The 16,545-nt window shown below is 37.4% G+C and overlaps 1 protein-coding gene across 3 annotated transcripts in view; it reads right to left on the reverse strand.

The window, feature by feature from the left end:
• LOC117337421 (piezo-type mechanosensitive ion channel component 1-like) overlaps nt 1-16,545 on the reverse strand; it is a 90,294-nt gene that overhangs the window by 27,616 nt on the left and 46,133 nt on the right. For all 3 annotated transcript variants that reach the window (XM_033898404.1, XM_033898403.1, XM_033898402.1), the window contains 15 exons: nt 13,771-13,910; nt 12,797-12,945; nt 12,333-12,479; nt 11,979-12,070; nt 11,295-11,446; nt 9,262-9,435; nt 7,930-8,055; nt 6,649-6,849; nt 5,976-6,177; nt 4,676-4,783; nt 3,921-4,083; nt 2,851-3,036; nt 2,257-2,314; nt 984-1,104; nt 426-570 (listed from right to left, as the gene is read on the reverse strand). In XM_033898404.1, the coding sequence (XP_033754295.1) occupies nt 426-570; nt 984-1,104; nt 2,257-2,314; nt 2,851-3,036; nt 3,921-4,083; nt 4,676-4,783; nt 5,976-6,177; nt 6,649-6,849; nt 7,930-8,055; nt 9,262-9,435; nt 11,295-11,446; nt 11,979-12,070; nt 12,333-12,479; nt 12,797-12,945; nt 13,771-13,910 (2,164 nt within the window). The remainder of the gene's footprint in view (nt 1-425; nt 571-983; nt 1,105-2,256; nt 2,315-2,850; nt 3,037-3,920; nt 4,084-4,675; nt 4,784-5,975; nt 6,178-6,648; nt 6,850-7,929; nt 8,056-9,261; nt 9,436-11,294; nt 11,447-11,978; nt 12,071-12,332; nt 12,480-12,796; nt 12,946-13,770; nt 13,911-16,545) is intronic.

A 16,545-nucleotide genomic window follows, 5' to 3' on the forward strand; every position in this document is an offset into this window, starting at 1 on the left:
ACTCGTAACCTTCAAGTGAGCTTGGTAAAGTTATATAGTGGGGCTGCAGTGTAAATGTAAATATTGATCAGACAGTGTTAAATTTGAATCAGACCAGACCTGGACACCTTCCTTAATGCTTTAATGGTCAGACAGTGTTAAGCTTGAATCTAATCGTACCTGGATGCCTTCCTGACGTTTTAATGGTCAGACAGTGTTAAGTTTGAATCTGATGTGTTAAGTTTGAATCTGATCGTACATGGACACCTTCCTTAATGCTTTAATGGTCAGACAGTGTTAAGCTTGAATCTAATCGTACCTGGATGCCTTCCTGACGTTTTAATGGTCAGACAGTGTTAAGTTTGAATCTGATGTGTTAGGTTTGAATCTGATCGTACATGGATGTTTTAATGGTCAGACAATGTTAAGTTTGAATCAGATCATACCTGGATGCTAGTCTGTTCTGGGCCTCGGAACTTGACACCACATGCCTGAAGTAGTGACTGTTGTAGATCCGTAGCTGTAGTAGGAGGAACGTAAAACAGATGACGTCCCACATCAGGCCCGTGTCATCCTCCTCGACTGTACAATCTGTTGAATTAAAATTACCAATATATTAACACTGGTTCAATCCCTATCATTTGATTTTCTATATTTTACCAATTTTACTTATCAACACACGGACATGGGAGACACGTTTGTCCCAGAAGTTGGACTAGCCAGCATCAGTTTAATTTACCTGTGGGCCAATTACTGGCAAACGATATTTCGGGAGAGGCTGACACGTTAGTCCTAAAGACAGACTAGCCAGTACCAGTTTTATTTACCTATGGGCCAATTACTGGCAGACAATATATCAGGAGAGGCGAAACATGTTAGTCCTAAAGATGGACAAGCCAGTACCAGTGTTTTTACCTGTGGGCCACTTACTGACGGATGATATATCGGGATAGGCCTGACAAGTTAGTCCTAAAGACGGAGTAGCCAGCACCCATTTTATTTACCTTTTGGCCAATTACTGGCGGACGATATATCGGGAGATGTGAGACACGTTAGACCCAGAAGTTGGACCAGCCAGCACCAGTTACCGTCATAAAGCTTGTTGATGTAGACACAGCCAAGCAACTGAAAATCAAAATATCTCGAATCAATAAAATCAGACAGGTAATTACTCCATTTGTTGACTGTTGATTATGATTTCAGGAAGAACTGAGAGAAATTGGTTATTTTGTTTAACGTCCTATTAACAGCCAGGGTCATTTAAGGAAGTGCCAGGTTTTGGAGGTGGAGGAAAGCCGGAGTACCCGGAGAAAAACCACCGGCCTACAGTCAGTACCTGGCAACTGTCCCACATAGGTTTCGAACTCGCAACCCAGAGGTGGAGGGCTAGTGATAAAGTGTCGGGACTGCATGAGAGAAAGCATCTTCACAAACCTAGGATACTAGTTCATTGGCTTGATAATACAGTCAGGAAACTGTCACAAAATCCTATGTTTTTCATAAAGGAATCGTGGGGCAGCATAACGATTAAAGCATACTAAACAATATTTAATTTGAATTTTTTTGCCATCATGGTATATTCTTGGAGGTGGAGAAAATATTTGTATACCAATAATGGAACATCTTAATTTCAAATTTGGGATAAAAGGGGCAGTTGGCCTGGACAGCTGACCCTTAATTCTTCCTAATCATAGGAGCTGGTGCTCAGCCCCTAAAGGCCAGAGGAGGTAGAACCCTTCATTTACTGTTAGTAAACGTACTTAACTTGACGCACTCCAATTTTCGCGCAAAACCAAATTATAACAGATTTACGGGATGATGAATTAGCACACCAACAATCACTGCCATAGAAACCAATGTAGATAAACTACCATAAGCGCAGTCATAATTTAGCAGAATGCTTCCAGCGCAAAAAATGCTAAAATAAGATTACCACTAAAATAAGGTAATATTACCACTAAAATAAAATAAGATTGCTGTAAAATCAAGATCACTGCTAAAACATGTACGTTACAGTTACTTTCCCTATAAGGATGCTCTTGGGGTAACTAAGTTATATTTTAGTCTGTAAGTATTTTTAGCTCACATTGAATTGTCCTTATTATACTCTTTTTGTTATGGAACAAAATTTTACTGATTCAATTAAAAAATTTTACTTCTTTTTTTAGTAATGTAAGGCTTTGTAATTGTATGAGTATATTCATGAGTAAAATTCATATTTTACCCTTTAGTGACTGTGGGAAAGTACAGGTAAATTGCTTGCTAGCTGCCTCTTACCTGCAGTGAAGCTTTCAGGAACAGTACCGCAAAGTTGTAACCAATTAGTAAATTCCAGCTGAAAATGGACGTTTTAAATCATAAATTAACATCAGATGGATTCCAGAATAAAAAGTCCTAAAATTGTTAACTATAGGTGGGTCATGAATAAGCTCCCCTAACTTAAATACTAAACTTTTAACTATAAGAAAGGAAGCTTATTTGAGAGTAAATAGGGTACTTAACTTTTACACTAGGAGAGGGGGCTTGTTTAAGGATAAATACGGTACTAATCTTTTACACTAGAGAGAGGGCTTATTTATGGATAAATACGGTACAAATCTTTTACACTAGAGAGAGGGCTTATTTGAGGATAAATACGGTACTAATCTTTTACACTAGAGAGAGGGCTTATTTGAGGATAAATACAGTACTAATCTTTTACACTATAGAGAGGGCTTATTTGAGGATAAATATGGTACTAAACTTTTACACTACGGGAGGGGGCTTATTTGTGGATTAATATGATAAAAGGATGTACATTGTATTCTGATCCTGGATAAAAGAGAATGGACTTTCTCTGGATGTTGCAGACCTTCAGTAAGATACACCTACCTTTTTCTGATGTTGCGGAGAGGCTTGAGAAGGAACTCCTGTCCATACCACATGAAGCAGAAAACTGCGATCACATAGCCCATACTGAAGATGTTGATACGAGTCACGCCCGCCAGGAACACGATAAACATGGTCGCCCAGTACATGTACACGAAGAATCCACTCTTGGCTATATCTAAATATGATCTACAAACACAAAATATCACAGGTTGGTTTGTTTGGAGACAAAATTACTTTTAATAATTTAGCAATTATACATAACAATTGTAAAACATGTTTGCTGCCCATAATTTCTCATTTAACAGAAATATGACTATATATTGCATTTATGCAAAAAATCTAGCTCTGGCAATTTTAAAATATGCCAGAAATTTATCATAAATTTTTTGCCAAAATTTCATTTAATTCAGATTTAATTTATCAAATGATGTATAACTAATCTAGTCCCATGATCCTGATCAAATCTTTATTTTTTTACTGTATGAATTAGTATGGCTATTTTAGGATATAATCCCTATATCGCCACAGATTTGGTTACAAAATTATGTGAGAGATAAATGAATGGCAGACAGCTTCGTGAATATTAAATACAAAGTGTATATAAGATTTTAAACAAACAAAAACGTATGCTATACTTAACGACAAACAAAGACGTACGACATACTTAATGACAATCAAAGACGTGTAACATACTTAACGACAAACAAAGACGTACGACATACTTAATGACAATCAAAGACGTATGACATACTTTACAACAAACAAAGACGTATGACATACTTTAAAACAAACAAAGACGTATGACATACTTAACGACAATCAAAGACGTATGACATACTTAACGACAAACAAAGACGTGTGACATACTTAACGACAAACAAAGACATATGACATACTTAACGACAAACAAAGACGTATGACATACCTAAAGACAATCAAAGACGTATGACATACTTTACAACAAACAAAGGCGTATGACATACTTAACGACAAACAAAGACGTATGACATACTTTACAACAAACAAAGACATATGACATACTTAACGACAAACAAAGACGTATGACATACTTTACAACACTGGTAAAATCTTCCACAGGATTTGGGACATTGCCCTCAACGTCCAGTAAAATGTCGTAGTTGTCTCCCCCTCCGTAGGTTGCCATATTGGGCCCCGATTCTTTACGGAACACTTGCCATTGTAGGGCCATGAACAGCAACAGGAAAAAGTCAGCTGAAACAAAAAGTTGATATTATAGTTAATTTTCATAAAAGCCAGGTAATTAATTTTGACTGGTAATAAGTAGAATGATTGAAGAAGTTAATATTTACTCAGATAGAAATAATAATTTCATTAAGCTTGGTTGTTTTAACAAAATATAATAATATCTGAGAATATATAATATGATGTTGATATAGCTATGCATTGTAGCCTCTTAACTGCAGTATGTTCTCCCTACTAGTATATATACTCGTCTTGGTGGGTTTCCCGTCCATAAAATGACAGGAGCAATTTGCCAAATTGTAGGCCAGTCACGATTAGTGAGGTCCACTTTCTCAAAATATTCAAATTTGTCCTATTTGGCAGCGAAAAGAATTTTACACCTTCCATCAAAACTAAGTTCCGGGCCTCTGGCCACTGTGGTATGACTTAATTAGTAAAACTTGCCGACTAACTTCTTGGCCTCTGGCCACTGGGGTATGACTAAATTAGTAAAACTTGCCGACTAACTTCTTGGCCTCTGGCCACTGTGGTATGACTGAGTAAAACTTACCGACTAATTTCCGGGCCTCTGGCCACTGGGGTATGACTGAGTAAAACTTACCGACTAATTTCCGGGCCTCTGGCCACTGTGATATAAAGTAGTTTGGTAAAACAAGCCATCTGTCTAAGTTCTCCGTGACTTGATCATCGTCCCATGGCCACGGGTATTCTGACAGAGTAAATAGAATTATATAACAAGCAGTCTATTAATCCTGTACAAAGACTTATTAATAAGTTACACTCACCCAAATATATATCAAAATCTAAGTCTATTCATCCTCTATAAAGACTGACATCCATCAATTACCCACAATTATGTCAAAATTGCTGAGTCATTAAAACTTATTATTCTATTTTCAAAATCAAAATATTGAGGTTTTCTTCAATCAAAATCAAAAGAATAATTTTTTTGCAAAGTTAATGATGAAAAAAAAAGAACTAAACACAAATATCAAGGGTGATCTCCCCTTAATCTCCATTGGAGCGAACTTTGATGACTGTGTCCCCTTAATTACCATCAGAGCGACGGGTGATGACTGTGTCCCCTTAATTACCATCAGAGCGATGTGTGAGGACTGTGTCCCCTTAGTTATAATCAGAGCGACGTGTGACGACTCTGTCCCCTTAATCACATCAGAGCGACGTGTGACGACTCTGTCCCCTTAATCACATCAGAGCGACGGGTGACGACTGTGTCCCCTTAATTACCATCAGAGCGATGTGTGACGACTGTGTCCCCTTAATTACCATCAGAGCGATGTGTGAGGACTGTGTCCCCTTAGTTATAATCAGAGCGACGGGTGATGACTGTGTCCCCTTAATTACCATCAGAGCGATGTGTGACGACTGTGTCCCCTTAATTACCATCAGAGCGATGTGTGAGGACTGTGTCCCCTTAGTTATAATCAGAGCGACGTGTGACGACTCTGTCCCCTTAATCACATCAGAGCGACGGGTGACGACTCTGTCCCCTTAATCACATCAGAGCGACGGGTGACGACTGTGTCCCCTTAATTACCATCAGAGCGATGTGTGACGACTGTGTCCCCTTAATTACCATCAGAGCGACGGGTGACGACTGTGTCCCCTTAATTACCATCAGAGCGACGGGTGACGACTGTGTCCCCTTAATTACCATCAGAGCGACGGGTGATGACTGTGTCCCCTTAATTACCATCAGAGCGACGGGTGATGACTGTGTCCCCTTAATTACCATCAGAGCGATGTGTGAGGACTGTGTCCCCTTAGTTATAATCAGAGCGACGGGTGATGACTGTGTCCCCTTAATTATAATCAGAGCGACGGGTGATGACTCTGTCCCCTTAATTACCATCAGAGCGAGGTGGGATGATCTGACTCACCTATACACAGTCCCGTTGGAAGGCCGAGGCGTTGGACATACTGAAGAGGCAGCAATATGGCAATAAAAATAGTGAACAGCGGCCAAATGGTGGCATTCTGTCGTCGGGACAGGAACAGCAACGTGCCGAGTATGACGGCATACAAAACACTGTAGGCATCCACCCTGACACTGATCGTCACAGCAAACATCACATAACACACCTGGTCAGAAACAAAACGTTACTGTGACTAAGATCATTTTTCCAAGTCTCTCCATCAGTATTTCACATAATTAATGATCTAAGTATTAGATTCTCACATTTAAATTTTTATTATGACAAAAATTGAGTAAGATAACTCTGTTACTAAGTTTGGTGATAATCGGTTAACATTTGTGGGACTTATTGCATAGAAACAGCAGAAAACAAATTTTTTCGTCAATGAAGGGGCCATAACTCTGCCAAATAAAGCCAGGTAAAAATGGAAATAAAACTTAAATTGGCTGAGCGATAAACACATTTAACCTTGTTACCATGTTTGAAGAAAATCTGCTGCAGCTATTTCTCCTGACGGTAGCAAGACAGACAAACAGACAAACGAATGGACGGAAAGACAAATCCAAATATCCCTCATTTTGGCAAAAGTGTTCTGATAATAAAGTTTATAATTTATTCACCTAAATCAAGCACTCACCTCCAGACCAAACTTGTAAAAGAAGTAGTTGGCAAAAAACTTGGCGCACGAGATGAGGTTTTTGTCTGCGTCGGGGCGTCTTATCTCCGGAAAGATGATCCCGCGAGGGGGCTTCACGAAGCTGGCCCTGTTGTAGTGTTGTTGTTGGTGGTAAAACACTATTCTCTCGAAGGCAATCAACAGTAGGATGGCGATGTGGTTCTGGAAAAATGTAAAAATAAAGGGGTGATCTTAGACCGAGATCAGTCAGTGGTATATACGGAGACGGAAGAACACAGGGGTGGTCTTAGACCGAGATCTGTCAGTGGTATATATGGTGATGTGGTTCTGGAAACACACAAAAATACAGGGGTGGTCTTAGACTCAAATCTGTCAATGGTATGAAAGTATATAATTAGAATATTGCTACAATTGACAGAAATTGCTTTAAATGTGATCCACAGTACTAGGGTTCGTTGTACAATTTTGTATACAAAGCAGTGAATACAGTGAAACCTGAATTTACAGACCACTGAATTTAATGACATCCTGTAAAATCCGACCATATCCAAAAGAACGGCGATGGCCTCCACTGTCTACACTAACTTTACAGACACCCTGTCCTGGCCTGGCCACTGTCTACACTGACTTTACAGACACCCTGTCCTGGCCTGGCCACTGTCTACACTGACTTTACAGATACCCTGTCCTGGCCTGGCCTGGCCTGGCCACTGTCTACACTGACTTTACAGACACCCTGTCCTGGCCTGGCCACTGTCTACACTGACTTTACAGACACCCTGTCCTGGCCTGGCCTGGCCTGGCCTGGCCACTGTCTACACTGACTTTACAGACACCCTGTCCTGGCCTGGCCTGGCCTGGCCACTGTCTACACTGACTTTACAGACACCCTGTCCTGGCCTGGCCACTGTCTACACTGACTTTACAGACACCCTGTCCTGGCCTGGCCACTGTCTACACTGACTTTACAGACACCCTGTCCTGGCCTGGCCACCCCCTACACTGACTTTACAGACACCCTGTCTTGGCCTGGCCACTGTCTACACTGACTTTACAGACACCCTGTCCTGGCCTGGCCACTGTCTACACTGACTTTACAGACACCCTGTCCTGGCCTGGCCACTGTCTACACTGACTTTACAGACACCCTGTCATATCTGACACAATGGTCCAACACAGGGTCAGTAAAGTTTCTCTATATTTTGTACTGCTTTCAACGAAAAATATTCTCTATTTGAAAATGTCCTGACATTATGATAGAAGTTAAAGTAAAACAGTCACCCTGAGATAGAAGGAAAGATCCTCTGTCTTGTTAAAGCCGACCCATTCTGCGTTGTCGATGGTCCCGTTGACAAAAGGGTTGATGACGTTAGTTGTATTGTTCCCCGAATTGTTTCCAGCCACCATCTACAAGTCAAAGATAAATTTTTATATTTCAGTCATAATACACCTAGTAATTAAGTGAATATCACTGTCGCTGAGGAGTTTATAGCATGTGATTTCATCCTTAAAACATCAATGATGTATGTTGACCAATCAGAATTCAAATCAAAGATGCATATCGATAAATCAAAATACCATTGACTGTTTAGAGGTAAACAAGCATGCTGGATATTGCTACATTGCTCATGTTCCTTTAATACAGTAAACTGTATCAGTTTGACAATAGAAATAAGCATTGCTTGTGTTCCTCTAATACAGTAAACTATCAGTTTGACAAGACAAATGATCGAGCATTACTCATGTTCCTTTAATACAGTAATGAGCGTTACTCATGTTCCTTTAACTCTTTCAGTATCGTTGTCGACTATAGTCGACATAAAAATGTGCTCCCGCTTCCCCGTTGTCGACTATAGTCGACATAATTTTAAGCACCCTCTTCCCCACTGTCGACTATAGTCGACTGGCTAATTTGACGTTATTAAAGTGTTGATTTTTTGAAAACATCAACCGACATATACAATTATCCAATGCAATGACATATAAAATGCGTTCAAAACTTTTGAAACAAACATTTTATTTAATAAGTTCGTTTTTATTTCGTTTGTGTTACATGTTTTTCCGTTAGAGAAATAGGTGATATTTTCTCAATGTGTTGCTGTAAACAATATGGCGGCTTGCTACATTTGCATTTTAGATATCACTGTCTAGTACGTTTCAGAGTGTTCAATCTGACATCTAGATCATATTTGGTTAAATATTTCTTAATCATGTACAAAGATAACACTAACCTTTCTGTTTCTATATGAAAATAACAACACACCAAAAATGCACATGTAGTCTGCCATTTTGTTAAAACTTCTGGGGGCGAGACTAATAACTACTTCCGGTACGGAATCCGGAAGGAATACCAAGTACAGAAAGAGTTAATATTAACAGTAAACTCTTATTTGTTTGACAAGAGAAATAAGCATTGCTCATGTTCCTTTAATACAGTAAACTGTATCAGTTTGACCAGAGAAATGAGCATTATTCATGTTCCTTTAATACAGTAAACTGTATCAGTTTGACCAGAGAAATGAGCATTACTCCTGTTTCTTTAATTGGTAGATATGGATTCAGCACCTACAACAGTTACTAAAAGTAACAATTCATCCGGGTCGGAATACTTACAGAACAATTGGAAATCCAATAGTCCTTCTCCACAATATTCAGCTGGTAGATGGTTTTAGAGAGGAGAACAGTGGACGTCCATAGCTGACACAGCAGGGACATCAACTTCCAGCCGGCCGTCAAAGGAAGAAATATTCCAAGTAGTATCACGTACACAGCACTGATGGCAGATATCTGTAATATACACAAACAGTAATTAGTTTCTGTGTTTGTAAAACATGTATGTCCCAATCCTGCTTTGATAAGAATGGTATTTATCTATTTGTTGGGTTTATCACCCTATTATGGTCATTTTGAGGCCGGATTTCCTTGTATGTAGTAGCTGCCTGTTGGAGTTCTTTCAAATCCAAATTATCTAAATTCAAGAACGCTTTGTGGCAAACGGACAAACCTTTTTGTAACAAATGTAGACAAAGACTCCAATATTCCGGAAGTACAAAATATGACTTCTGTTCGGTGGAATACCAGATATCTGATAGGTCATCAGCTTCTCATATATCGTGATACGTATCGTGACCCCTGTATCATGATACGAATCGTATCGCTACCCACCTTGCGATACACAGCTCTCCTAACGACCAATACAAGAAGGGAGTAGTGAACCATACACCTTGGATTACCACCTAAGGTTTATACAGAGCCGGTGCTCGAACAGACTCAGCTATCACAGCCCCGATACAAATGAAGCAAAAGGAGGTGGTGCATAGGAGGGCTAAATCGGCCCACGGTGATTTTTTTCCCAGAAACATATTTTTGTCAAAAGCATAATATCCCCGATTATGTGGGAGGAATTAATTTCCATCCCTCAATGTATATATTCTTTTTTTGGTGATTTCATTATTTCCCCATCAAACTGCATAAGAAGTTAATGTTTTGACCACTAATTATTATAGAACACATTTTTATTTCCTATTTGTGAAACAAATTCACCCCATTTGTTTAAGGTTTTATTTTGTATATGAATCATCACGCTCCGTGACACTAAAATTAAATTTCAGCCTAATTTGATGTCTTCTTTGTGAAAATCATTGTTTTTAACTTTTCATTTAAAGTCTAATACCACAAAGTTATTAATGGAGTACTATCAAAATTTCCGGTTAGAAATAATCTATGGATATTCATACACATTTAATGAAACAAATTTATTTTGTGAATTACTGGATATGCCAAGATTTTATTATGTTAAATGCATACACCCCAAATTTTGGACAACATATCAAAGTACCGAAAGTCCTGAAAAATAGAGGCAAATGCTACAAAAGGTACATCAAAACGTTCGATTAAACATTATTTTACTGCTTTACTGCTTGTGTCAGACAGGGTGCTCCTTTTTAACCCTTGGTTTTTTAATACAATTTACTTCATGACCTTTCTTTGTATGCAAAAATCTTTTGTTATCCAGTAATTTTTCATGATTTTTTTTGGTTGTGTATTAAGATTAATATGGAAACATGTTTTTTAAAAGCAAAATTTGATAGTACTCCAACGATTATTACATTTTATCTACTTAACAAATAAAAGAAAATTTCAAGAAGGTAAATTTTTTACTGATAATTTTGTTAAAAAAGCTGTAATTACACTTTCTAATATACAAATTCATACTAAACACACATGTTTTTTATAAAATATAACATCACATGAGACTATCAATGCAATATGAAAATTATCAAGTACTTTTGTACAAGAAATATATTGAATTTAAAAGGGAGGGTACACATTTTTTACAGAAATCATGTTAGGTGGCGCTGAGTATACAGCATTTGCCAATTTTCGTTTTTTGTGTCTAAAATGACATGTATTTGGTAAAAGTCTATCATAATATCATGCATAAAATAAGATTCGGCCGTGGGCCGCCATGCATCACCTCCTTTCTAAGGTTTTGACATACTTTCTATACAGAAATTCAATATTACTCCCAATATTTATTTTTTTTTTTTTTGGAGACACAGAGAGCTCGACAGATAGAGAGTTACATGTCATATGACAGCTGTCCACGACTACTTCATGACAGACGGGATTAAGATGTAGCTTACCTCCTGAATGGCGACCATGAAGATCGTGAAAACGATGACCTTGAAAATGTGAATCTGAGCAATCCTCCACAGGAGTCGTGATAAATCGGTCCACCAGGCACTGCACCGTGACCACGCTATCAGGAAGTAGTACTTCATTCTCCGTCTCATCTCTGGGGGAACATAAAATCAGAGGTCAACCCTTCGTCACAAAGGTCAATCTTCAGAAGGTCACAAGGTTAAAGGCAATGGTATTTAAATAACTAAAGGTTAATTATGAATATATAAGAGAATTCAGAGATAAGAACCACCAAGTCGTACTTGAAATCTCCTGTCTGACTGATAATATGATTTTAATCTTGCTATATAGGCATATAAGGTTGTAAAAAATGTCCTGCTTCAAAATTGGGAAATTTAATGGACAGAAACTCATTTTTTTAGTGCACTTCTATTGACTAGCTGGAACAATCCTAAAGATAGCATTGTCACTAGTGATAAAATTGAGTCATTTAAGCCCACTCTTGCAAATAGCCATGATCAAGTCGTCCTCACTCCATCATATCATAGCCCAGCTGAGAATCTATGATATATCTAGAGAGATACAGAAAGATTTCAACAGAATATCAGATATCAGTTCAGATTTGTTGATTAAAAAGTACAATAGTGAAAACATCAGTACGTATACAGTATAATCAGAACGCTTACTCTTGGTATGTTTAAGGATGATACCCTCGCTATCCGAGGTTCCTTCAGTGTCCGTCGTCATAGAACCTACTGGTTGGGGTATCTCCTCCTTTCTGTAAAACAAACATCCACATGACAGTGATTTTTCTGTGAGATTTTATGTACATCAAACATCCAAATGACTGACACTGGTTTTCTCTTTCCTAACAAACATTGTCATGAACCTGACTTTCTGCACAGCAAACCACCACATGAAACTGATTTTCTGTACAACAAACAGCCATATGAAACTGATTTTCTGTACAACAAACATCTATATGACACTGATTTTCTGTACAACAAACATTCATATGACACTGATTTTTTGGACTATACCTGTGTCTTTCCAGATCACTGAGCAGTAGGAAGGGTTTGTGGAAGTAGTGGACTTGAAGGATGATGAGAATGAGGAATGTTGTTGGTGTCAGCAGTTTCTCAAATAAACCTGCGGTGTCAAAGATCTCGAGACCAATGTCCGACAATCTATTAAATAAAGAAAACATTCCATATTTATCCTCAAACAAGCCATGCCTTCCCATAGTGTAAAAATTTTAAAAATAAATTTGAGACGGCTTAAGTATTTTTTATCTACTTTTAGCTTAATTGTTTAAAATTGATAATTCTGTAAAAGTGGAGGAAGTGTCTTTTTTGTTGATACATACAGAAACAACTCTCCGAGTCCCAAAATCTCAGCATTTTACTAAAATATTTATTGTTTATTAAGCTGGAGCTAAAACCATCAATATTTCATATATCAGTTTAATTAATATGATGTAAGCTGATTTTTGAAATATACTTACACTTCGTCAGAGAGTCCCGTGCCGTTCCTCCAGTAATCGGGGAAATCACTGAACTGGTATGTGTACAACATGATGAGTACACACATGGAGTAAATGATGACGGCCCACCAGAACCCGAACATCGTCAGTCGCCAGAGCTTATAGCTCACCTATACAACATAGATCAACCATCAAGAGCTTGTAGCTCACCTATACAACATAGATCAACCATCAAGAGCTTGTAGCTCACCTATACAACATAGATCAACCATCAAGAGCTTATAGCTCACCTATACAACATAGATCAACCAACAAGAGCTTGTAGCTCACCTATACAACATAGATCAACCATCAAGAGCTTATAGCTCACCTTTACAATATAGATCAACCATCAAGAGCTTATAGCTCACCTTTACAACATAGATCAACCATCAAGAGCTTGTAGCTCACCTATACAACATAGATCAACCATCAAGAGCTTGTAGCTCACCTATACAACATAGATCAACCATCAAGTCAAATGTCCAAAACTTTAGTAAAGTCTCAATAGAAAATTGAATCATCAGCATAATGATCATGAAATCTGACCCCTGACCTCCATAGTTCAATGAATGCTACTAATATCTATTTTAAATTCTTCCCATCTTTGACTTGATGCTAACATTAATCATTTGAGGGAAGATCAATTTCACCTTAACTCATGGATAATCATTCTGTGTGATTCATATGTAAAAATACATGCGGGTCACCTTGACCTTGGATGCATGATGTTAACCTTGACCTTAAAACTGAGGGGGTGACTACTTTGACCTTCACTTTAAGATAATGGCAACTTTGACCTGGCAAATCTGAATGATATTCAACTTTTCCTTGAATTAGAATGAAGTTGCCTTTCATCATAAATTCGAGAAATGGTTGATGCCCATATTATGTTTGATGGTCATGTTTGTCAAAACATTAAGGAAAGAATGGATCGTTAAAGATATTGTTTTTACCTGGAACGCCAAGATGAAGTAGACGAAGAAAACGAGGTAGATGATTCTATAGATGACCACATCTTGTATGGAAATGAGCAGCAGCATCCCAGCACACACAAATATCCAGTACTTCGACAGCATGGACCAGATATAGCTACCTAGATATATATTAAGGGGAGGTAACTACATATATCATAAGGAAGGGAGATAAATCTGTACATAAAGTGAAAGTAATTATAGATTGTTACTGAATGAATTAAAGTTATAACAGCTAAAGAATAGAATGAGATAGCACAGATGAAAAGATTAAAGGGGAGTAACTCTTGTATAAATACATGTGGTATCACTGAACCTACCAAGGGGAGTTACTCTATATATTACATTAATGGCCCTACAAAGGGGAGTAACTGTTGTATATATTGTATCAATGGAGAAACAAAGGGGAGTAACTCTGTTATATATATTGTATCACTGAAACTTATAAAGGGGAGTAACTCTGTTGTATATGGTAACATACAAAGGGGAGTAACTCTGTTGTAAATATGTATCACTGAACCTATAAAGGGGAGTAACTCTGTTGTATATATTGTATATCTGAACCTATAAAGGGGAGTAACTCTGTTGTATATTTTGTTAAATCTGAACCTATAAAGGGGAGTAACTCTGTTGTATATATTGCATCAATGAACCTATCAAGGGGAGTTACTCTGTTGTATATTTTGTAAATCTGAACCTTTAAAGGGGAGTAACTCTGTTGTATATATTGCATCAATGAACCTATAAAGGGGAGTAACTCTGTTGTATATATTGCATCAATGAACCTATAAAGGGGAGTAACTCTGTTGTATATGGTAACATACAAAGGGGAGTAACTCTGTTGTATATTTGTATCACTGAACCTATAAAGGGGAGTAACTCTGTTGTATATATTGTATATCTGAACCTATAAAGGGGAGTAACTCTTTTGTATATATTGTAAATCTGAACCTATAAAGGAGAGTAACTCTGTTGTATATATTGCATCAATGAACCTATAAAGGGGAGTAACTCTGTTGTATATATTGTATCACTGACCCTATAAAGGGGAGTAACTCTGCTTTGAATGTGAGAATATATATACTAAACCAGATGCAAGATAAGCATACTTTAGCACACTTAAGCACAGTTAAGCACAAAAAGCAGAAATCATGGACATACAAATGTATATAATGTATCAATGCAAGGCACAAGCAAGGTTGAACAAACACACAAAGCAAATGTAAATATAAGAGAAACTATGTTAAAAAATAATACTCAAACTGATCGAAGAAATGATCAATGACAACAAGTCCAGCCACCAATGAGAGCTATGGAAACACTTGATTCCCAAAGGAGCCAATGGTCATTATTGGGCCTTTAGCAACCAGCCAATGTCGTTCTTAACTCCCTGGGGAGAATACAGTCGGAGCTGCCATTTTGGCACTAATGACTGACACATGACATTTCCTGCACTGCCCTATCACATACTCATTTAAAGCCGAGTCAAGTGGCATACAGTGGCATAAAGTATCTTGCCAAAGGATACTGGACAACACCCATTTCAGGACTAGAACTACCAACCCTTTAGTCACAGTTATAGCCCTGCGTCCTACCACTAGACCACTGTGTCAATGTCAGGACTCGAACTACCGACCCTTCGGTCACATAGCCCTGCGTCCTACCACTAGACCACTGTGCCTCCATATCTTGGTCTTATCTTTATTAATGTTGGTATTCAATATATAGATAAATAATATTTCTTTTTATTTCATTCCAAATGATTTAGATTTACTGCAGAGGCAGAAGGAGTACTATCTCACCCACTATCAATAATCAAAGTACTGAAAGTACTGAAGACACAAACGAAAACAAATTATTTTAACTGCTTTTGTTTAGTGGGGACATGGTCAACTTTGTATGGAACATCACCAATACCTGATTAGGACTAGGACAAAATATTGGCAAGAAAAGAAATTCATATCTACTTTTGATTGCAAGTGCGTCTTGGCAGCTAATTGTCAGAATAGGTACTCAGGTAATCTTATTTGACATCTTCAATGGGTTAATGTATACGTAGTTGTAGATGTAATATGAAGGTCCTAGATTACCTGTAAAATTAATGAGACCTTTCTTTTCAAACTTTTGAGGATCCCATGCCTATAAGCGCTTCACAAATTATCATTATCCTTAGCCATTGAAAAGATATTTATACATTTGATGTAGCGCCCCATCTTGCTACCAGCTTTTAGATAAGAGATTCTCTCGTCAAATTTAATCAGGTTACTTGAAGACTTTGTCAGAAAAGTTAACACATATATACATTATTAATAGTTGCTTTAATTAAATTAATCTGAATTTGAACATTAAACCGACTTAACAATTTAAATGAAAATAATGTGTTTTCACCATTGACCATAATTGATAAGAAGAAAATAATTATTTAACTCAACCTATGATATAGTATGTAACAGCCATCAAGACAATACTATTATCTTAAGTCATGCCAAGTTATTTCACAATAGGATATATGCACAACACAAATTTTTTTTACACATTTTTGTTGTTTAGAAGAATAATGAACTTAGTAATTTTTGCTGTTCTTCTCAAATAATATGTACTAGTGTTGTAAAGAAAAAAAGATTAAATAATAATAATAAATCTAAGTTATAATAAATTATTTGCATTGATTTATCAATACTTTACTGTGCATTAGTTTAAAGGTTAATTTAATTCAGAAGCTGAAATGATTTAAGATAGAAAAAGGTTAATTTAATT

The sequence above is a fragment of the Pecten maximus genome, chromosome 11, assembly GCF_902652985.1.
Source record: "Pecten maximus chromosome 11, xPecMax1.1, whole genome shotgun sequence".
NCBI classification, from domain to species: domain Eukaryota; kingdom Metazoa; phylum Mollusca; class Bivalvia; order Pectinida; family Pectinidae; genus Pecten; species Pecten maximus.